This window comes from Leiobunum rupestre, chromosome 7, assembly GCF_980474605.1.
Source record: "Leiobunum rupestre chromosome 7, qqLeiRupe1.1.hap1, whole genome shotgun sequence".
Lineage (NCBI taxonomy): Eukaryota > Metazoa > Arthropoda > Arachnida > Opiliones > Sclerosomatidae > Leiobunum > Leiobunum rupestre.
In genome coordinates, this window is record NC_143390.1 from 49,344,955 (window position 1) to 49,369,120 (window position 24,166).

Consider the following 24,166-nt stretch of genomic DNA (forward strand, 5'->3'; position numbering starts at 1 on the left):
ACTATATATAGGTCGTTAAGAAAGTGGACTACCCACAGGGTCTACCCTTTAACCCTCTAATCTCGGCTGACTGCGCTAAAACAAGATTTAACCTTTAAAAAATACCAGATTAGGCCTTCATAAATTCATTAATAAAAAAAGACTTTATTACCTATTATGCTTACGATGCCTGTCTTAATTTCAGTGAATCTAAGCAGCTATCGGTGGTTCTGTGGTAGAGCGCTCGACTGCCAAGCCGAATGGTCTGGGTTCGAAACCTGGGTGGCGCATTTGTTTTTAATCAATAGAGAAACGCTAAATTAGAATTTCTTCGATGCAATAATTTCAATTTCAATTCTATTTCAATTAAACCAAAATTTCGTACTCTATTAAATACGCTTCCGATAAAGCTGAAGGTCTAATTTTCAATAAGGCGTAACAAGTGTCGGTGGTTCTGTGGTAGAACGTCCGCCTGTCTATCAGGAGGTCTCGGGTTCAAATCCCGCCCGATGCGATCGCAAATTGATACTAAGACGAATACCGTGTACAACTGGTGGAAACCCTGCCATTGAACGTTGAGAGGTAGCATTACACTCAGCACTCGGTCCGTCCCAAAGTCATTAAGAAGAAGTTGGAGAGAAAACGCCCATATAAACACAACAGACTCAACATGCACATCCATCAGAACACAAACACAACAAATTCAACACTCACAACCTACGCATAAACATTACAAAAACGTAATACACCAAACCGTCACGACGGTGAGCGAAAAAACACCATCCAAACCAAACCGCAAAAGCGTCCGTTAACGCTCACCGTCACACGGTGGTTTTGCCAACCCTTTGAGAAACTGCGTACGCAGTGATTACACTTTGCACCGAAAATGCGAACGCGTTCGCAGTCCTGACAGACAGACACACCCACAGACCCACCCACAGACCCACAGACAGACACGGTCGTTGTAAAAACAACATAAATGCTAATAACAATAAAAATAAGCCTGCTGGCGTTGTTTATCAAATTCCTTGCAATAATTGTAGAGGTCGGCGTTCGATTAACTTTTATCCATGGATAAAATAAGTTCGGCGATATTTAAATAATATTTATTTAAATAACCAATATTTGAATAATAATTGTAAAATGTTTAAATAATCGAAAGTGGATAAGCCTATTATTTAAACAAAACAAACAATTATTTGAATAAATACCATTTTAATTCAAATAAATAGTTGGTTGCGTAAAAAACATAATTAAATAAGTTAAAATTATATTCTTTTTACCAACTTTTGTTAAATAAATTGGAAATTTTGTGGATAATGAATAAACAATTCCGAGCACTAAATAATTTTAACCAATGAACTGCAGTTTTATTGCCGTAAATATGCCGAAAGCTTATTTATTAAAAAATATGGCCAACTAAATTTAGAACCGGGGGGATTCAGCGATAACTTGTGGGTGGACATTGTATAATCACTTTTTTAGTTTTTTCCAATTGTTTGTTTATTATTAATTTTAATTTTTGAACTTTGAGACGCTAGTGCTATAATGAATTGTTACACTCATAATAGTATCTACACCTGACGAAGAAGCATCGCTTTGAAACGCGTCGTGTTTTTATTGTATTTTGCTCCTTTTACAAGCAATTAAAGTCATGAGAATTTGTCGTAAATCATTTATTTCTATTATAAAATATTTATTTATTTTATTTATTTATTTTTATTGTAATTGTTTTTTTTGGATTCCTAAATATTTTATGCAACTTGGAACTTCGCCTTGAAGGTCTATCGGCCGATTACCGCTTACCGGTTTAATTAAATAAATAAATGTATTTTAGTTTCCCCAAACGTTGTTGGTCTTTTTGATAAATATTTTATGCATCTTTTGTTGAAAAATCGATTAATATTTTACGTGGAGTGGTAATGTAATCCAACCCGAGAATGATTGGGTAAAAGCTAGAGTTCTTAAATTACGGTAATTTAGGAAATCAGTAAATTACGCGGTAATTTACCGCGTAATTTACCATGTTGCGGTAAATTACCGTAATTGTTTTTTTACAATTAAAACAAGGAATAAAAAGAAGAAACCGTTTGTTGCTCAAAATATTTCTGAATAACTAGGTCTACTCTCTTTTTTTTAACCAATAAAACTTTATTTACTTATTTAAATGATATGAAATTATAGAAAGAATACTATATTATTTCGCTAGACTACTTCGAAGTAACGCTAAACCAACGCTGATGCTCGGAATAACCAAGTAAAAATAAAACTAACATTTTAGCAGACGACAGATGAATCATTAATGTGATTTTTCTTAAACAGGGCTGGACATAAGTATTCTTCCTATTAAACGTATCAAACTATTCTAACACGACCTTCGACTCCTTGGAAATTCGCAACCAAAACGAATCTAGGTGGCGCAGCGGTGCCTAGCTCTTCGAGTTAGTGCGTTACGCCTATGACCTAGTGTTTGCTGGAGTGAAATTACATTATTAAACGATGCAAAAAAACACTAAAACGCGAATAACGTTAGGTTTTGAGTTTTGTAAACTTGTGGGACGTATTTTAGGTACATTTTAGCCCGAAAGATCAAAGAAAATTGAGAAAGTGAAACACGAGTACGATGGTAACTTACCACAGTAAATTACCACAGTAAATTACCCTGGTAATTACCAGGGTAATTACCATTTTCGTAATTTACCTGAGAAAATTGTAAATTACTGTTACCAGGGTAATTTACCGCGTAAATTACCACAGTAAATTACCCTGGTAATTACCAGGGTAATTACCATTTTCGTAATTTACCTGAGAAAATTGTAAATTACTGTTACCAGGGTAATTTACCGCGTAAATTACCACAGTAAATTACCCTGGTAATTACCAGGGTAATTACCATTTTCGTAATTTACCTGAGAAAATTGTAAATTACTGTTACCAGGGTAATTTACCGCGTAAATTACCACAGTAAATTACCACAGTAAATTACCCTGGTAATTACCAGGGTAATTACCATTTTCGTAATTTACCTGAGAAAATTGTAAATTACTGTTACCAGGGTAATTACCATTTTCGTAATTTACCTGAGAAAATTGTAAATTACTGTTACCAGAATTACCGATTCGTATCTCTAGTAAAAGCGCTAAAAATTGTTTCAACAAAATACAAAATACGCACGTTTTTTATCGCGGGATACGAAATTGATTGTCAATTTTATTGAAAACCATTTTACAAGAATTTGTCAAGTCCTAGAAACATATACAAAGCTGGAAATATCAGGAAATTACATGGCTGACACTTCAACTATCTATTATAAATTTAGCGAACGCTTTGTTTGCTCACAATTGGCCGCATTCCAGTTGGAAAAGAGCAGGTAAATTCCGATTAGGCTTATACAAGAACGTATTTAGGTTACCGAACACTTACGTTCCGACCCGTTTAGATAAGCAAGACGTACTATCATAAGTCTATGATATATTCCATAAGTGTGTCAGTTAATCTAAATAATTAATGTGTGGATTTTATTTTCATATTTTATCTTGACACTATAGTTAAATGTGTACACTATTTTGCTATTTAAAAAGAATTAACTTAATTAAATTATAAATTAATGTTGCACGTTTTCTACAAATATTAAAGAAAATGTTCTTACGATCGATACTAGGTGGTGCTTTTCAATATGCATAAATTATATGACGTTTCTCGAACTAGGCTCTATAGACCGATTTACAATTTGCTTACAGGGAACCAAACATTTAGAGAGAAGCCCTTAAAGGCTGGATTTTAATGATTTTATTTATACTAGATGGCGCTAATTTACACCTTTTGCAAGGAAGAGAATCAATACTCATTTTAACAATAAACAGAAAAATAATATTTTACTCTGTTTTTATATAAAATAAAACTCGTACGTCCTTCCTACCCCATAAATATGTTCTCGGTTTATCCAATTGTATTAGAAATATTTAAGTGGGTCTGAAAACTTGACTCGTACGTCCTTCATACCCCATAAATACGTTCTCGGTTTATCCCGTTGTATTAGAAATATTTAAGTTGGTCTGAAAACTAGACTCGTACGTCCTTCATACCCCATAAATACGTTCTCGGTTTATCCCGTTGTATTAGAAATATTTAAGTTGGTCTGAAAACTAGACTCGTACGTCCTTCATACCCCATAAATACGTTCTCGGTTTATCCCGTTGTATTAGAAATATTTGAGTGCGTCTGAAAACTAGACTCGTACGTCCTTCATACCCCATAAATACGTTCTCGGTTTATCCCGTTGTATTAGAAATATTTAGGTTGGTCTGAAAACTAGACTCGTACGTCCTTCATACCCCATAAATATGTTCTCGGTTTATCCCGTTGTATTAGAAATATTTAAGTTGGTCTGAAAACTAGACTCGTACGTCCTTCATACCCCATAAATACGTTCTCGGTTTATCCCGTTGTATTAGAAATATTTAAGTTGGTCTGAAAACTAGACTCGTCCGTCCTTCATACCTGATAAATACGTTCTCGGTTTATCCAGTGATATTAGATATATTTAAGTGGTTACGTCCTTCATACTCCATAAATACGTTCTCGGTTTATCCAGTTGATTTAGAAATATTTGAAGGCGCTTAAAATATAGATGGCGTGAAGAAAGGAATACGTTTCTGTAAAGTGTGGGAATTCGCTGACTTAATAAAGCGTGTTTGAGAAGAGATCAGAGTTGCGAAATTGAATAGCGTGGGAGAGATGAGCCACTGCCTCCTCCGCCGACGTTCACTGGGTCACCTGTATTTCGAATCCCCAACGTCAGTCGACTGCACCGTCGAGCGAGAGAGCGTGGGTGCGGTCTGCGTCGTGAAATGTAGCCCCCTTTTCGACGATGTCCGCTATAACAATTCCGAGCATGTTCTGGGAGTGGGAGCGTCAAGAAACAGGCGAGATTCTTGCATAATTATGACGCGGGCATCCGCCGATGTTCCTTTTGAGTCACCGTCTTTATTTTTACCTTTTTATATAGGTAGGTTTCGGGAAAAGTACCTGTATTTTATTTTGAAGCTTTTGTTAAATTTAGAAGCTTGCCACTCGAAATGGAGGTAATAAATGAAAATGAGGCGTCTGTTGTAGGTGGGGTGGCGAAGTGGTTAGCATTTTCGCCTCGCAGCGAGAAGAGCCGGGTTTCGATACCAGCTTCTGGCACTTCTCCTTCCGCGTTGAGTTGGCAAGTTATCTCCCTACTCGGTGAAGGTGTTTTCCCCCGAGATATTCGGTTTCCACTTCCTATCATAACTTGTAGAGGTAAATGTTAATAGTGAGTGTAAGGAGCTGTTGGCCCGCGTGGCATGGAGGGCCACCCGTTTAAAGGCATTATAAGTCGCTAGATGACTTGGGCCTAAGGTGGTACCTTGGGTATTAGCCTACCTGATTATTATTAGTTAAGAATGAAATTAATATTAAATTAAAGTTTAGAATGAAATTAATAATAAATTAAAGTTCAGAATGAAATTAATAATAAATTAAAGTTTAGAATGAAATTATTATTAATTAAAGTGAATAATTAAATTATTATTAATTAAAGTTAAGAATTAAATTAATATTAATTAAAGTTAAGAATGAAAACTTGTCGAGGTTAACGGTAATAGTAGGGAGCTGTTGGCATGAAGGGCTTGTCACCACCCTCCTCGCATTGTAACCCGGCCACCTGAATTAATGGCTTGAAAAATCGCTTGATGACTTAGGCCTAGCTGATTATTATTATTACAATACGCCTACTTTTTATATTACTGTCGAGATTCTATTGATAATATTTTAAAATGGTGTACCAACAGAATGGTTATGTCCAGATGATTTTTAAGTGGAGTAATTCCACATTGGTGGTTTTATTTACACAGGGTACCAAGTCACGCTTGGGATTAGTTAATTTCACCTCCTTTTCTACACCACTGATATCACACGAAAGCGTGTATTATTAACAATTAATAAACTATCTTGATACTAATAGTTTAATTAAGTGATTTTTTAAAAAAATCATTGAATTAAATCACGTATTTTACTCCAATGTATTTACGATAATGTACGAAAATAGGTTCTTTAAAAATTTAAATTCAGAGAAAATGCAATTAAATTTAATAAAGATTAATAAAAATAATAGTTTACGTTATCGCTGCTCTCAAATTATTTATCAATTATCAAGAAAACAGTCATAAAACTTTAAAAAATCAATAAAATCAAAAAATCAATTAAAATCAATAAAAATACAATTTAAATCAAATAATCCGATTTAAAAAAAATCAATAAAATGAACAACCCTATCCTTATAAATAAAGATTGAGTAATCCGTATCAAGAATATATTTGTTTCAATCGCGTTGAACCAACGAGTTGATTTGAATGACACAACAATACATTTAATTATTTCTTTAAATAAATTTAAAAAGTATTTTAATTATAGATTTAAATAAATTTAAAAAGTATTTTAATTATAGATTTAAATAAATTTAAAAAGTATTTTAATTATAGATTTAAATAAATTTAAAAGTTGTTTTAATTATAGATTTAAAAAAAATTAAAAAGTATTTTAATTATAGATTTAAAAAACTTAAAAAGTATTTTAATTATATATTTAAAAAAATTTAAAAAGTATTTTAATTATAGATTTAAAAAAATTTAAAAAGTATTTTAATTATAGATTTAAAAAATTTTAATGTATTTTTGTTAAATTATAATAGGTTTTTTAGATTCATGTCTATCGTAACTAAAATTAAATTCATTTTAACTAAAATTTAAGTATTAATAGTTATTCGGTTACGCCACCGAAAACCGAAATATCCAGGTGGAAAAAAGTAGGAAAAAGAATTGAAAATACCCGCTTGGACTAGTCAATGTGGTCAGTGTGGCAAATAAGTACCGATTTATTTAACCCCAAATTTTCAAGAAATTGAATATCTGCATAAATATGTCAGATTTCGAGTATTTATTTTTGATTCGTGCTTTCTACCTAAATGTAGTCTATTGTTATATTTTAAAACTATTGCTTAGAATATTAAATTTTCGCAACTTGTTGCGAAAATAAATATGAAATATACGACCTTTTGTTCGTCGACAAGAGGTGATCAAACACTTTTTAGGACCTCCTGTGGATATCTCAGATACTTCTAGATTTATAAAAAAAATAAATATCCAACTTTCTATAAGGAAAACGCAAAAATATATAAACTCACGATTTCGAAATCTTTCATCAAAGCGGAAATGTCAAAATTCCCCGAAATTCGAACGGAAATTGCGTCAAATTTAAAAAATAAACATATTCAATTATCCTTTTAAGATATTTCCCTCAATTCCAATGGCCCAGTTTGAAAATTACTGAAGATAGCAGTGTATCGAATTTCATTTGAGTAGATTATAAATTCTGTGCCAAGTAATTTATTTAGTAGAATTTAAGAAATAAATCTATAATTTTTAAACCTGATATGTTCAATTATCTTTCCCAAGATATTTCTCTCAATTCCAATGTCCTAGTTCGAAAATGGCTAAAAATAACGGTATATCGAGTTTTTATTGAGTATTTCTGAAATCCTGTACAAAGTTATTCATTTAGTCGATTGGAAAAAAATAATTGTTATATTGAAACCTGTTTGACCTTGAAATTAGTTAATTGTTTTTTCATTTCGGTATATCTCTTTGATTCCGTATCTCCGTTTGCCAGAGGAGGAATTTTCAACCTTTCTCGATGCAAAGATCATTAGTCGACTCAACTTCTATAGAAAGGCCTCCTTTTCAAATTCCCTGTTAAGAAATGATGTCGTTTCGCTTCCGGTCAAATATGTCGAAAATGTCACTTACGAAACCTCCGGTTACGAAGTTTCTTTGTTACACCAAATTATTTAATGTCTTGATTACCAAAAATGACGGAACACCTTTCCTCAGAATTTTTCAATTGCTTGATGGTTTTTTAAATATAAACTTAAAATTCCTACATTTATAATTAATCGAAATTTGGACAAAATTTTAATAATCCGAAATCACTTCATTTAAATCTTTAAAGTCAAAATTTTTCAAAGTCAAATTTTTCCATTTAACATTTGACACAGCTGAAATAGTTTGCCAAAATAAATATTTTTTTCGATTTATATAATCCAAAAATACTTTTATATTTACAATTTTCCAATTGTCTGAATTCACTCGATTTTTTAAAACAAATTCTTAAAAAGTTTGAATTTTTACATTTATAGGTTCTCAAAAGCATTTGTGACTAAGTTTAACTAATCTTAAACCGCTCAAGATTAACTGTTATTTCAATCAAACTGATTCTTTTACACAACTGGATTTAAATCTACCAAACCGCATTACTCAATCGTTACTCAATATTTAGTTTTAGGTTTTTAGTTACTATACATATAAAACTAAAAAATTTCTAAATTAAATAAAATATTCATTAAATCAGGGTTCATACAAAACGTGGAAAAGTTAGGGAATTTTATAAAGTTTCCAAAAGGTCAGGGAAAAGTCAAGGAATTTGAAAATGGACCATAAAAGTAAGGTAATTTTAAAATGACCCCAAAAAAATTAGGCAAAAGTTTTGAAAGAAAATATTTTTCAAGATTTTTACCCCCACCATTCATTTATTCTACATAAATGGTCTGGGAAAATTTGTCAATTTGGTCAGCGAAAACCTGGAAATGTCAGGGAATTTAATTCCGGAAATTTTGTACGAACCTTATAAATCTTTAAAAATTCAAAATGATTCAAGATCTTACCGGTTCGCTTGTGCATATAAATTAAAATAAAAAAATAATATAACCGCTATTACACAATTAAAAATTTATTTATTCACACAACAGCTGTTTCGGGACGGCTTTCGTCCATAAATTAAAAATCAAAATATATTTGTTAATTAAATAAATCAATAAACATTGAAGGTGAATTGCGTTAAAATATTAATCATGGTTTTTTGAAAGAATTGTGGATTTTATTTAAAGAAAGTACACGGCGAAATTTACTTAAGTTAAACACTTTATTTAATAATGCGATGTACGATTAATTTAATTAATTTATTAAACCACCTGTGGACTGCATTGAGAAGATTTATTAAAAATGTGAATAATGAAAAAGGTAAAAAAATCTAAACCCTAAACAAATTTGAAGACCTATTGGTACGATTTTAGGTTTGTTTGATCGAAGGTTCTTTTTATCGAAGGTTCATTTGATCGAATAGTGGTTTAAGCACTTTTTGGAGGAAGTGGGAGGTGAAGTGGAACTCGCGAAGAAAGCTATGTGCGTTCAGACGGAACTAAGAAGTCGGCGGCCCAAATTTTCCTTTTTTGTCGAAATACGTCATTACTTCTTGCGCTAGGTTAGGTTAGGTTAGGTTAAATCTGATCTATTCCGAATAGTTTGTGGTAGACCGAAGAGTTCTTACTGTCTTCCACACATAGAACTGTCTAATCATTTAAATAATACCTCTTCATTTGCCTACTTCACCTTCTAGATTACAATGGCGGGTTTAGTAGTTTCATCCTAATAGTATTTTCGTTCATTTGGCGTTCGATCATTTGAAATTTCATCAAACATACCCAAATCATTGATTAGGGCTTAAAGTCCTAGGATTTCTTCTGCCAGTTTTCCTTGGAAGGTTTCTTCCCGCCGCGCAAATATCCTGGTGGTAGGCCAACCGCAGAACACGTTGGCCTACCACCAGGATATTTGCGCGGCGGGAAGAAAACTTTAAGGGAGAACTGGCAGAAGAAATGCTAGGCCTTAAACTTTTTTATCCCTTTTTCATTGTGGACTATTAAACTTATTCGCGTTTTCAATCATGACTGTAATTGTGTCAGGGGGGTGTGGCTTACTGTTAGAGCATGAGGTGGACTTGGAGCAACGCTCAAAAGGGTCTCAAAATAGTCATTCCACCAAAGAATAAATGCATTCTTGGCGAGGGCGTGTAGTGTTATTAAGGTGCCGGGACAAAGATGATGGATTCTCTGTAAAAAAAAAAATTATGTCTTTTGAAAATGTCCAACCACGCGTAAAAAAAACAAAATGAGAATTTTTTTTTAAAAGCGAAATATTTTCGAAAGTGAATACCTTTGTTCGGTTCTTCCTTTTCATGTCTTCGGGGAATGCATTGGGTTTACAATAGGGGCCTAATCTTCGCTCTGCCGAAGGATGTGGGTAATTATTAAAAATTTTAATTGATTGAATGTCTCCGCAAATTGGGTTATTTTTTAGCAATTATGAAGGAATGGGTTTTGAAGGTTGGAGTGGGTAGATTTCGTCATAGTTATAAATATTTTTGTTTTAATAAAATGGGATGAGTTTACGAAACTGCAATATTTTAACGTAAGACATTTTCGGGGAGAAAAATTACTAGTTTACATAAGAATCACGTAGTTGATAATTATAATAAGCAGACGATTTGTTGGAAAATTTAGCAGCTTTAGAAGTTTTATATAAAAATACATTTCTAATTCCAAGATGGATGTATGCAGGAATATTTAAAAAATTTGCTTATCGTTTATTTACACCGATTTCTTGAGTTTCATTAAGATCAATTTAGCCGTTTGTACCAAATTTAACCTCTAACTCCAGTGTATATCTCGAACGGCTTGGCGTACAGAGTTAATTTCGTAGGTATAAGAGAAATAAAATTAATATTTCATTAAATTTCGTTATTTCTCCGACGGTTTTAAATGTTTGACCCTTAAATCCTTAAAAAGCCATATGTTTATTTAACGAATCTAGCGCCAATCACCCTAGCTGGTGGGCAAAATAAAATAACTAAATTTTATTTTTAAAGATTTATATCAATCAATAAGTTTTAAAGGTATTATTTTGAATTCTTGATTAATTAATTTTTAAATATTTAAAAATTTTCCCCAATTTTTCGTTTCTTAAGTATTCGAATGATACGATGATAATTTGAATTTGTATAAACATATCTGACAGTTGCGTATCTGAATTTAACTCCAGTACGGATCATTTTCAGTTTGCATTGTTCGAATATTTTTGTCTGGTCTTATTTCAATTTCCATATTTAATTTATAATTTCTCTTAAATAATTGCGTTGACAGTTCCAAAGACTAGTAACAAAGTGCGTAGACAGTTCTAAAGACTAGTAACAAAGTGCGTTAGAGTCTAACGCACTTTGTTACTAGTCTTTGGAACTGTCTAACGCACTTTGTTACTAGTCTTTCGAACTGTCTAACGCACTTTGTTACTAGTCTTTGGAACTGTCTAACGCACTTTGTTACTAGTCTTTCGAACTGTCTAACGCACTTTGTTACTAGTCTTTGGAACTGTCTACGCATTTTGTTACTAGTCTTTGGAACTGTCTACGCATTTGGTGACTAGTCTTTGGAACTGTCTAACGGTTAGACAGTTCCAAAGACTAGAAACAAAATGCGTATAATTTTTAACCATTAGCCACTTTATGATTTGTATGGCCATTGAAGAATCAGAATATCATTAAAAAAATTGAGTTGTAAAAATAGGAATTGTCATACTTATTCTCATGACGCTTTACTTTTGCTAAAACAAACAGGCGATAAAAATGGTCGTTCTCAATAGCCCCGGAAATTTTCGAAATGTAAAATCCATCGTGATTGCTTTGTTATACCCCGGAGACAAGATAAGGATAAACAAATTTTAAATGAACACTTAAAAAGTGCCGAGATCGTTGGGAAATTATGTCCCTCCGGTTTCGAATTTAAATTTCGTCAAGTGCCCTTATCTTAACCGGTTCCACTCCCGGATTTGTCAAACGCCCTGTTCGACCATTACACATTTCCTACTCGCTTTAATTATGGATTTAATATCAAATTATAGTAAACACGGGCTAACATTTGTGTGCTTAAGGTTAAACTTTATAAATGTTTAGTAACATTTTCTGACACCAGATGGAGTAGGCATACTCTGAATTTTCACTTAATTTTTCTGCCACTCGAGGCGCTCGAAAATGTAAACATTTTCGGGTAAAGTGGGATAGGCGACGGCACAAAATTCGACCTAGACTCGATTAAATGATTCAATTTAAAGGGTGAAAAATTAGCGGTTATATTTTTTAAATCATCTTAAACACTTTTCCAGAGTCGAGATCTATTAATTAATTAATTTAGTTAAAGTAGGTTTTCGCCGGAAATCATTTGTGGTAATTTACTACTGTTATCTAGGATGATAATACTATAATTCTACTAAATTTTCAATCTATAGTTAGGAGGAATAATTTATTTTTTACAGATTAATTCCGTTTAACCCTTCGAATATTTAGTAACATTTTCTGCTACCAGATGGAGATAGCATCCCCCTCAGTATTGCGCTTTATTGACTCGAGTGAGGCCCAAATAAATAGTATCTTTAATCCATTCATAAGTAATTATAATATAATTAAATAATAAAGTGTTGTTACGGTGTTTAGATGCGTTGAAACTGTAATGTGATCTAGAAAAACTATTTTAAATAAATTTTATAAAATTAATAAAAGGTCTAATTTGTAAATGCAATCGGAATCGATTTTAAAAGATTACATACTTAGCTAAAACCTGGTATTTTTCTCATGCCATTATATTAAATAATGTTTGGTTTGGAATTGGATTTTCAAGTTTTGGTATTTTTCTTATGCCATTCTATTAAAATATCAATTAAAATTGTCAAAATGCTTGATTTGGAGTTGGTTGTTAAAGTTTCATATTAAAACTTCAACTAGAGCGTTAGTCAAACACGCTCTAAACAAATTTGCGAATGCAAATATTGGTTTTGCCTTACAAAACTATTCTATTAAACACCCTTAGAAAAAACTCCTTAGAAGGATTTTGAAACCCATTTTCCATTTCCCAATTCTTGCAAAATATAACGATTCATCATGACTGCGCTTCTAGAATTAAATTTCAATAAATATTCAAGGAATTTGAAAGTTCACCCCACAATATTTTCTCTAATTTTAATATTTGGTACCGCTAGCTATTAGGTTACTTAGATACAATTCATATCAGGAAATAAAACTAACCTTGTAAACGAATTGATGATAAATTGCTAACGATTTAAATACGATCCCAAAGAACCCGGCATATTTGCTAGTTGAAAAATGAGAAGCTTATTTTGGGGTGCTGGTTATTTTATCCCTGTTTAACGAAGCATTACGGGAATGTGACTAACTTTTTTCTCTCCTTGGCAGTGTTTATTGAAGTTGGTTGAAAGTCCCGACCGTGGATCCGGGGGTGCTCCGGTTACGCAGACCGCCAACTAGCGGGAAGACCAATTGAGGTTCGGTTCTCTTCCACGAAGGGTCGCTTGTCGTTGGTCGCGCCTGGCTTGGCGATGATTGACGTCCCACACCACGCTCCGACGGACGCCGTTGCCTCCGTTCCCGCCAAACGCACCGCCACGGTAAGTTACCGCAAGAACCTCTCTAGGGTTACTGAGAACCTACCAGTCAGTGTTGCCAGATTGTGAGAAATTTCCCATAATAATTGTGGAAATTTTTGCGGTCCATTTTGGCTCTGTGGCACTGACAAGGAGACTACCCGAGGTGTTTATCTCCAATTTTGTTCAAACTCGGGTGGTAAGTAGACCTTCGTGTAACTTGAAAATCCCTAAAAGGGTGGACAAGATTGGACTTTAGTTTTGCCATGGCAACCAAAAATGTTTTTCACAACTTAAAAACTGATTACTCGTATTTACTCAATATGTGTATATTTACTCATATTTACCAAAATTGACGTATATTGGTTCAAATGTACCAGATTTAGCCATGATCTGAATTATGTATCTAATTGATGAACTTTTAATAGATAAAATTAGTTTTTAAGTTGTAAAAAACCTTTTTGGTTGCCATGGCAAAACGAAAGCCCATTCTTGTCCACCCTTTTAGGGGTTTTCAAGTTACACGAAGGTCTACCTAAAGCCACTTAGAAATGGACCCGATTAATTAAATTAAATTTTACTTATTTATCTGAGACTCAGACGAACAGTTTCTTTGTTTAATTAAACCCAAAAAGAGTTTTACGTAAAACTAACAAGGAGAGTACCCGAGGTGTTTATTGCCGATTTAGTTCAAAGTCGGCCGTAATGTGGACCTATATGAGATATGAAATTTCCCAAAAGGAGACGTTGCACTACCCATTCGATTTGCCATGGCAACCGAAAATGTTACTATATTTTCGTCTAATTCGCTTTTCAATTTCCTATTTTTTTCCATAATTCGCCTTTAAATTACCTATTTTTTCCATAATTCGCCTTTAAATTACCTATTTTTTCCATAATTCGCCTTTAAATTTCTACACCGAAACCCACCTCCATTGTCTAGGCCACTACGTTTCACGATATATCTTTGAAAACTTTGTTGACCAACGACGGTGGCCAGAAAACTTAACTCTGCTACCAAAACATCCCGCTATATAGGGGAAAAAACCTTGCGTCACCTGACCCAAATTAGTCAGTTGAAATAACGCAATCCTCAGCCTTTGCCTTCACTGCCAACTGGAATTCGCGGGTGGGAGAAATACGAGCGCTCGAGAAAAGCATTTCTGATTCGATCCAGAACACTAATTCGAGGCGAGTGCCGACAGACAGCCAGCAGCCCTCTTATTTTCTCCCCCCCCCCCGCCTCCCCCCGAACCACCCCCACGTGCGGTGCGGTGCGGTTTAAAGACGGCAGTAAATATTTACTGGGCGACATTTTAACGATGAAAGCGCAAATTTGTCACGACATTTTTCATTTGAGCTGGTGACAGCCGTGACAACATTTACTATAATTGTTATTTACGTCTCCCATTCCCGGAGATTTAACTGGCTAATCACGGCAGTTTTCGTGTTTTCGCGTAACCAAAGCCGTTTCCCTATAAATGCTATCGCAAGTAACGTAATAACGTAGAAGTATGACAATTGGACTTTTCAATTTACGTTGAACATAAGTAACATAATTATAATAAATATGATCCCTAATTTTACAATAACAAACATTTATTTTATTATTTGAATTTGATCCCTAATTTTATCTTAATTAACATTTATTTTATTATTTGAATTTGATCCCTAATTTTACCATAACTAACGTAATATACGTAAGTTACATATATTTTTATATTTGCACTTGATCCTTAATATCACCATAAGTAACACAATAACAATAAGTATGACACTTAAAATTATTTTAATGCATTTTTTCCAAACCTTTTTCGATACTTTACATTCTCGTCCAGCTCCCACTTGGACTTGCAGAGATTCACGCGCCATCTATTATCAGAAAAGATAAACTAAATCTAATTTTTCTCCAGTTTCTACAAAACCTAAGCAATATCTCTGTTTTCTAGAAACTTTCTTTAATGGCGTATTGAAATAGCGGCACCCGGTAGTGACTTAATGTTTACCATTTGAGACCAAGGCCTAGCGAAATTTTAATCGCTTCCAAAATGCAAAACTCTTATTTTGGAAAACTAAAGATGGATTACTGAGTTATTAAGTTATATGGAATTGATTTTTAAATACACTCACTTCGTTTCTAGAGATAATATTTGTTGTGTGCAGTTTCTCAACCTTCACTTGGCGATTTAAATTTCGGTATCATAAAATTGCTAAATATATTTGTATATTTTATGTTACAACAGTATTTACGCTTGTTTTTTCTAATTTGAACCATTCTCCTAATCCTAATGGTTCTCGAGATAATTTTGAATGACCTTGAACTAATGTTTCAAGGTCATCATAAATTACAAATTTCGAACTACCAAACTCAGTTTAGAGTTTCACGACAATTTTGATCTATTAGATCTGGTAGTATTCGATTTATAAGCCGTTAAATGTCGTGTCTTGAGTAGAATACCACACATGACCTTATGGTTTTTGGTCTAACATTTCTCGGCTTCCCATTGGTCAAATTAGATGGAGTCAAAGCTGTTTAGACTTAAAATTAAACGTAGAACACATTTGTAATTGGAACCATTCTTATAATCCTAATGGTTCTCGAGATAAAATTTTAATGACCTTGAAGACCTGGTTCAAGGTCATTGAAATTTTCATTGTCATTTGTCCCCCTGTACCCTCTATGTAACCTGCAAATTTCAAATTCTTACCTAAAACACATTTTGAGTAATTGGCTCTGTATCGTTTTTTAGTTAACACCCTGTATTACTGATAATAGTATTTAGTATGGGTCACACTTGTAATTAGGTTATATTACTTATGATAGTATTTAATATGAAATACTGAAAGCAACACTCTAATCGCTGTTCGTTTGACCTGCTTATAATTTTCATTTTCCCAAATTCCTGACTCACGATAATCTGAAGAGTGGGTCGGAATTGACCGACTGTACAAGATTGATCGACGTTTCAATTTCGTTTCTTATTTGTTGACAATTCGATTTCAATGAACTCGTATTGGGTTACTCCTACGCTAGTACCAAGAACATATTTAGGTTACTGAGGACGTACGACTCGTTTGCAGAAACAAGTATTACCTAGGCCTGACTGAAAATCGCAATTTTAGGTGAATCAGTAACGCTATCTGTCGTGCAATTGTTTTAATATATTTTTCTTGATAATTGATAATCTATTTACGTTGAATTAAATTAATTAAATGGTTAAATCGAGCTTTTTTGGGGTGATCGAACTAAATTAATATTTAAATTAAATTATTAATTAATTAATTAATTACCCGCATTTTCTGGAAATTAAAAGATAACGTTCTTACGTAGATGGCGCTAAGCAATTGAGAAAATTGAGAGAAAAATTTAGGTAGCGGGTATGGAAGTTAAACTCGTACGTTCTCATTAAATTGAATACGTTCTCGGTGGAAAAAGTTACTGCCTATTTTAACCTAGTTTTCGTATAGCTTTTATCAAAATTTTAGAATGATTTTTGTCAACATTTGGCGGGTGATTTCGCCTTCATCCTGGCAGTTAATTAAACTCGAAATTTGGTTCCTTTTTTCCTGTCTTTGACAGCGCAACGGAAATTGAGTCAACTCGTACTTTTTTCAACCAAAAAGAAGCTTGCTGTACTTGCTTGTTCTTTAAGAGATGTTTATAATATAATATACGTAACTTAATTGTCATAAATATGACACGAAATTACATCGGTTTATGACAGTTAACGTAGAGCGGGATTCTTGGAACCGGAAACTCGTCACTCCTTCAAATTTGAAAACAGTAACTTTCCAAGGCGAGTCTTTTTAACCATCAATTATATTTGGAAATTCAACAAGTCTTCTTTATTATTTTTTTTACTTTTGAATTTTCAATTAGCTTTGGCCCAGACAATTTTTGGGATTACCTCCGCAGGTAAATAAGATTGCAGACATAAAAGTGAGGGAAATAAGAATGTCGACAGAAATGGGAGGGAAATATCAGGGAAAATAAGATTGCCGACAAAAAATCGAGGGAAATATCAGATAAATAAGATTTTCAACAGAAAAGTGAGGGAAATATCAGGGAAAATAAGATTGTCGACAGAAAATTGAGGGAAATATCAGGGAAAATTAGATTATTGACAGAAAAGCGAGGGATTTATCAGGGAAAAAAGATTGTCGGCCGAAAACCGAGGGAAATATCAGGGAAATATAATTGCCGACATAAAAGCGACGGAAATATAATTGCCGACATAAAAGTGAGGGAAATAAGATTGTGGACAGAAAAACGAGGGAATAGATTGTCGACAGAAAAGCGAGGGAAATACCAGGGAAATAACATTGTTGACAGAAAAGCGAGAGAAGTATCAGGGAAATTTCAGTTTTTAGTAAAATCAGGGAAATCAGGGAAATTTCAGTTTTTAGTAAAAATCAGGGAAATTTCAGTTTTTAGTAAAAATCAGGGAAATTAAGGAAATTTACGAGGGTTCGTATCGTTGTACTTAAAGAGTACAAATTTACACCAATAAAGTTTTCTTATTAAAGACTTAGTTTTTTATTGAGGTTACCTTTAAACATTGGATGCTCTTGCCTTTGAAAAGCCAGGGAAATATCAATTAAAACACCTGGAAGTATCATTGGAAAAAAATCAGGGGAATATCAGTGGAAAATTCTAGAAATATTAAGGGAAAAACGTTTAAATATCAGTGGGAAAACGTGGAAATATCAGTGGAAAATCCAAGAAATATTAATGGATAGACGTTTAAATATCAGTGGAAAAACCTGGAAATATCATTAGAAAACCTGGAAACATATATGAAAAAACGTAGAAAATCAGGAAAAATCAATGGAAAACGTGAAAATATCAGTAGAAAACCTGAAAATAACAGTGGAAAATCGTTGAAATAACACTGGAAAGCCTGGAAATATCAATAGAAAACCTGGATATCAGTAGAAAAACGTGGAAATATCAGTAGAAAACCTGAAAAAAATCAATGGAAAAACGTGGCAATATCAATAGTTGTACGAATTGAGCATTACGAAGTGTAATCTTGCACGTTCATGTTCCACGAATTAATACTTTCTAGCAAACTGCCGAATTGGTGGTATCGAAGCGGTGATTTGGGAGAGCGTCTGTCCGGCACCCTGCTAGTCGTGACTGCCATTGTTGGGGCAACGAGGGGCGTCAACTGTTGCTTGCGAAACATCTCCGCGCGCTTAACATTCCTTCCAAAATCATCTTTTAATATTCTACGACGCTACTCGAATCGTGAACTCTCCACCATTAGGCCTTAGTCGATTCGACTAAGTCATGTGAAAGTAATGTTAAATCCGAAAAAAAAGGGTTAAATTCGCGATGGCCCCCCTTTTTCGGCGTGGTTTTTGACCAAAAGATGGGCACGAGAAATACTCGTCATGGAAAATGAAAGCGCGTATTTTCTATCCTACCAAACTTGTAATCTCGACATTTTAAAAGTGATGGTTGTGTTTTTAACGTCGTTTTTATTAGTAGGATGTTTTTTTTAATAGTATTTTTCATCCCGTTTTTAGGTGGATCCGTGGGACGACCCGAGAAGTTTGACTAGTTTTCAAACTTTTTCGGGCGCTTGGCATGGCAGGTCGTCTTCGGATCAAGAAATATTCGCCCGAAGAGTGGCCGCGAACAACAACGCCAACCAGAAACTTCGGAACGGTGGCGACGGAAGTTTGCCCAACAGCGATTGCTCGTCGGACTCATCCGTAGATGGCGCCACTGAGGTGAGAAATCTCTTTTCAATTCCGGGAATTCTTACGCGGTTTTTTGTCGATCGAACGGAAGCACCACTCTTAAAATGTTCGACACCTTACGACAAGTGATCAAATATGGTGGCGCCATCATTTGGCCGTTAATGTAAACTTCTAAGGTGCTTTTTAATTGTAAATAATTCGTTAAATATTTAATATTTGAGTTAAATATGAGTTAAATATGGATTTAATAAGATTATTCACAGCTATTATTCGTAATAATTCGTAAAACACTTAATATTTTAACTAATTAATAATTTACGAAGCACCTTCAAAGTTTGTAGAAGTAATCAACAGATGTCGCATCAACGTGTTCTGCTGTTAGCCTACCACCAGGGTATTTGTTTGGAAGGAAAGTAAATTTAAAGGATGAAAGGCAGAAAAAAACCAAGGCCTTTAACCATTAAAAATCCTATACGCGTTTTAGAGGGGTTCAAATACCATTTCATGGAGATAAAATCGAATATCAAATCTTAGCTTTGTAGACGTATCAACGAATAGTTTGGTCGAATATTTTTGAATGAAGAAACAGGGCCAGTTAACCGATAGCACTTCGAGTACCGTAAATTTGACGTATTTGGTTTTACCGTTTTAGTTTTATGTTTACTTGGCAGGTCTAGAAAATTCAAAAACACGCCAAGGCTTACACATCAGTTTCAAATACCAAATAGTTTCTGCCAACCTTTTCAACTATTTGATTAAAGACCGAATACATAGTTATTCGGTTTACTCTGTCTTTCACTGATAGTTGGCTGCTTGCATAGCACACGTGTCTTGCAGCGAGCCAACGTCCAGTGGAAGACAGAGTAAACCCAATGTAATCGACCTTTAAGTAAAATTAATATTGATTCAATTTGGTAATCAATTATTCGTTTTGGTATTCGAATAATCGATTTGATATTAGAATTGGTATTCAAAATATTAAATTTTTTATTCGAATAATAAATTTGGTATTCGAATAATAATTTTGGTATTCGAATAATAATTTTGGTATTCGAATAATAAATTTGGTATGGTATTCGAAAATTACATTTAGTATTCAAATATTAAATTTGGTATTCAAATAATAAATATGGTATTCAAAAAATAAAATTTGGTATTCGAAAATTAAATTCGGTATTCGAATATTAAATTTGGTATTCGAATGTTAAATTTGGTATTCGAATATTCGTGTTGGTATTCGAATATTCATTTTGGTAATCGAATATAAAAACAATCAACTACGCACACAGGCCTAATTCAACTAGTGACTTGTGAAGCCAATTACCAGGGGCCGGGCTACAATGCGTAAGAGGGTGGTGTCCAAGCACTTCAAGTCACACGAAAAAACAGATCCCTACACTTACTATTACCGTTAACCTTAACCTTTGGTATTCGAATATAATTATTTGGTGTAATCAAATACTACGGCCTTTCTCCGAAGAGCTCTAAACGTTTCCCCCTTTGGTATTTATATCTTAGGACGAGGAACTTTTAAAAATTCGGATAAATTTGTCGTCGGATGATCGGAGGTTCGGCTTTTCGGTGGTGGGAGGCTGCGAGGAAGGCATTTCGCCCCGCATTGATTTCATCACCAAAGGTAATCCATCATTTTGCATTTTCCTTTCTAATCATCTTAAAGGTAGTTCCATTAAGTTAAGCAGCTTGAATAGGCCTAATAAATAGGAAGGGGAGACGATGAAAAATTTCCTTTTAGGATTTGTTCGGGCTAGAATTGATGGTTGCCCCCCTCCCCCCGAGATTGGTTAACCCTTTCACGCGAACAGGGAAGAATGGAACAAGTTGCCCTAAGGCCAAATATAGTTCGGCGCTTAAGTCGCCATTTACAATCGTGAATACACATTTGGCGAGAAAGGCACGGAACAATATTTTAATATTAATATTAATTTAATTTAATTTAATATTAATTTCATTCTTAACTTTAATTTATTTATTATAAATTTCATTCTTAACTTTAATTTATTATTAATTTCCTTTAATTTATTATTAATTTCCTTTAATTTATTATTAATTTCCTTTAATTTATTATTAATTTCCTTTAATTTATTATTAATTTCCTTTAATTTATTATTAATTTCCTTTAATTTATTATTAATTTCATTCTTAACTTGAATTTAATATTAATTTTGTTCTTATCTTTAATTAAATATTAATTTTGTTCTTATCTTTAATTAAATATTAATTTCATTTTTAACTTTAATTTATTACTAGTTTCATTTTTAACTTCAATTGAATATTAATTTCATTCTTAACGTTAATATAATATTAATTTCACTCTTAACATTAATATAATATTAATTTCATTCTTAACGTGAATACAATATTAATTTCATTCTTAACTTAAATTTAATATTATTTTCATTAACGTTAATATAATATTAATGTCATTCTTAACGTTAATATAATATTAATTTCATTCTTAACGTGAATATAATATTAATTTCATTCTTAACGTGAATACAATATTAATTTCATTCTTAACGTTATTATAATATTAATTTCATTCTTAACGTTATTATAATATTAATTTCATTCTTAACGTTATTATAATATTAATTTCATTCTTAACGTTATTATAATATTAATTTCATTCTTAACGTGAATACAATATTAATTTCATTCTTAACGTGAATACAATATTAATTTCATTCTTTACGTTAATATAATATTAATTTCATTCTTTACGCTAATATAATATTATTTTTATTATTAACGTTAATAACATATTAATTTAATTCTTAACTTCATTTCAATACTACGCTTTTAAGATTATTATATAGAGTAGTATCACCTCGTAGCTTTGGCGCGTTTTTTTCTCTATAGGAAAAAGCATGGGTGACGTTGCGTGATGTAGCACTGATACTACTCTATAGAAGGATCCATAATCCTGGAACAGACAGCGACGAAGCCCTCTATATACTCTCCTTCTATACCCTGAGAGGCAGCTCGCCGATATTGAAAGGCCCCTCTACCTTTGGCTATGGTGTCAACCAAAACGGAACTTATGATGTTTGTCCCATTATAACTTCTGCGCCACATATGATGCTCCGCACTGAAAACGTACTATAAAAAAATACTAAAGCGTGCAGGATAAAAAGCTTTCACGCAATAATAGGGTAGAAAGAGGTTTTTGTCACCAAGGCTTATGCCTAGATGCTTTGTCGAGGCTTAGGTGACGTTTCAAAGAGATAGCTTCGAAACACGCGAACTTTACCCCACTCTGTTTCCTTGTCGGGCTTTCGCGGAGCTATAGAATGGCCAAACCTCCATCCAGAACGAGATAAGAAGCAATCATTTTTGCCAGTCAACTCGCATAAAAAGTTTTTACCCTTTTATGAATTGCCCGGTCTCTGTCGGTCGCTCTTATTGGTTTTTCATTTTACCCCTTTCGTACTCCGCCGCCATCCTAGATCCCGCCCGATCTATATTCCGATAAAAGAACAAAGGGTGTAGAGGGCTTTGTCACTTCGTCGCTGTCTGTTCTAGGAATATGGTCCCCCTCTGTCCGGTGGGGCTGGAGCTTAATCTTCAAAGCGCAATTCATTAATTAAATTAACATTTCCTTAAAAGTAAAAATGAAATTAACCTTACATTAAATGCAAGAATGAAATTAACATTAAATTAAAATTAAGAATGAAATTAATATTAAATTAAAATTTAAGAATTAAATGAAATTAATATTAAATTAAAATTAAGAATGAAATTAATATTAAATTAAAATTTAAGAATGAAATGAAATTAATATTAAATTAAAATTAAGAATGAAATGAAATTAATATTAAATAAAAATTAAGAAATAAATGAAATTAATATTAAATAAAAATTAAGAAATAAATGAAATTAATATTAAATAAAAATTAAGAATTAAATGAAATTAATATTAAGCTAAAATTAAGAATTAAATGAAATTAATATTAAGCTAAAATTAAGAATTAAATGAAATTAATATTAAGTTAAAATTAAGAATTAAATTAATATTAAATTAATATGAAGAATTAAATTAATATTAAATTAAAATTAATAATTAAATTAATATTAAACAAAAATTAATAATTAAATTAATATTAAATTAAAATTAAGAATTAAATAAATATTAAATTAAAATTAAGAATCATATGAATATTAAATTAAAGTAAAGAAATAAATGATTATTAAATTAAATAAATTTAGAATGATATGAATATTATTTTTAAACTAATTAAAATTATAATTATAATTATAATTATAGATTTAGAATTATTAATATTAATTTAAATGAATATGAAAATATTGTTACCGTGCCCATTCGTTCGGGCTTAGGAATCTAGATAGCGCTGTAGGCATCGGACTTAATTTTCCTTTTTGGCAACTTGTTTTACCGCTTCGTGGTGGGCAGACACTATAAACGGTATCGACCCCCCCGCGTTGGAGGCGGGTGAGAGATAAGAGCTATAACGCCCTCTGTTGATTTGGTAATGAAGTGTCAGCCAGGGACTAATATTTTCTACCACGGAACAAGAGGCGCTTTAGGTCTTGGCCCTTTTCATAAATCAAGGGCCAACTCTGCCTGAATGCCGTTCTCTGTCACAGTTATATCGCTTTCCATCGAACCACAATAAACGTGGTGCGTAGTTCACATTTTGCTCACAACCATCGCCGCCTTTCGACCTCATTAATGTGAAAGCTGAACCGCTGAAATTTCAGTCTAGAAACATTTAAAGCAACTGTCGGCTCTATCATTGCCACCGCTATTATGAAAAGGCCCCTGTTATTAGAGATGGCCATGAATCTATCCGATTCTTCGAAAAAAAGTGACTTTAATGGAGAGCGTGGTGCCATCTATTAATGCCAAGGGAAGCAAAAATTCAAAATAGCCAAACTATAACGTCGTCAGAGAGCCATTGTAGACTATTATATTTAGACAACTTATACTCTATTTAGAGGGCTTTAACCTAAAGTAAATATACCGTGTAAAAATATTGTTTATAATTGCGGTAATTTATGTTGTTGACCAATTTACAAACGATCCAATCAACCCGAGGGGTACCCATAAGTACAGCCTTTTTGATTTCGACGCTAGCGACATCTATTGAAAAAAG

The 24,166-nt window shown here is 32.9% G+C and overlaps 1 protein-coding gene across 1 annotated transcript in view; it reads left to right on the top strand.

The window, feature by feature from the left end:
• LOC149936633 (uncharacterized) overlaps window positions 1-24,166 on the top strand; it is a 142,798-nt gene that overhangs the window by 6,757 nt on the left and 111,875 nt on the right. The window contains exons 2-4 of the mRNA XM_090154649.1: window positions 13,135-13,346; window positions 18,855-19,061; window positions 20,550-20,667. Coding sequence (XP_090010775.1) covers window positions 13,278-13,346; window positions 18,855-19,061; window positions 20,550-20,667 — 394 coding nt within the window. The 5' untranslated portion in view covers window positions 13,135-13,277. The remainder of the gene's footprint in view (window positions 1-13,134; window positions 13,347-18,854; window positions 19,062-20,549; window positions 20,668-24,166) is intronic.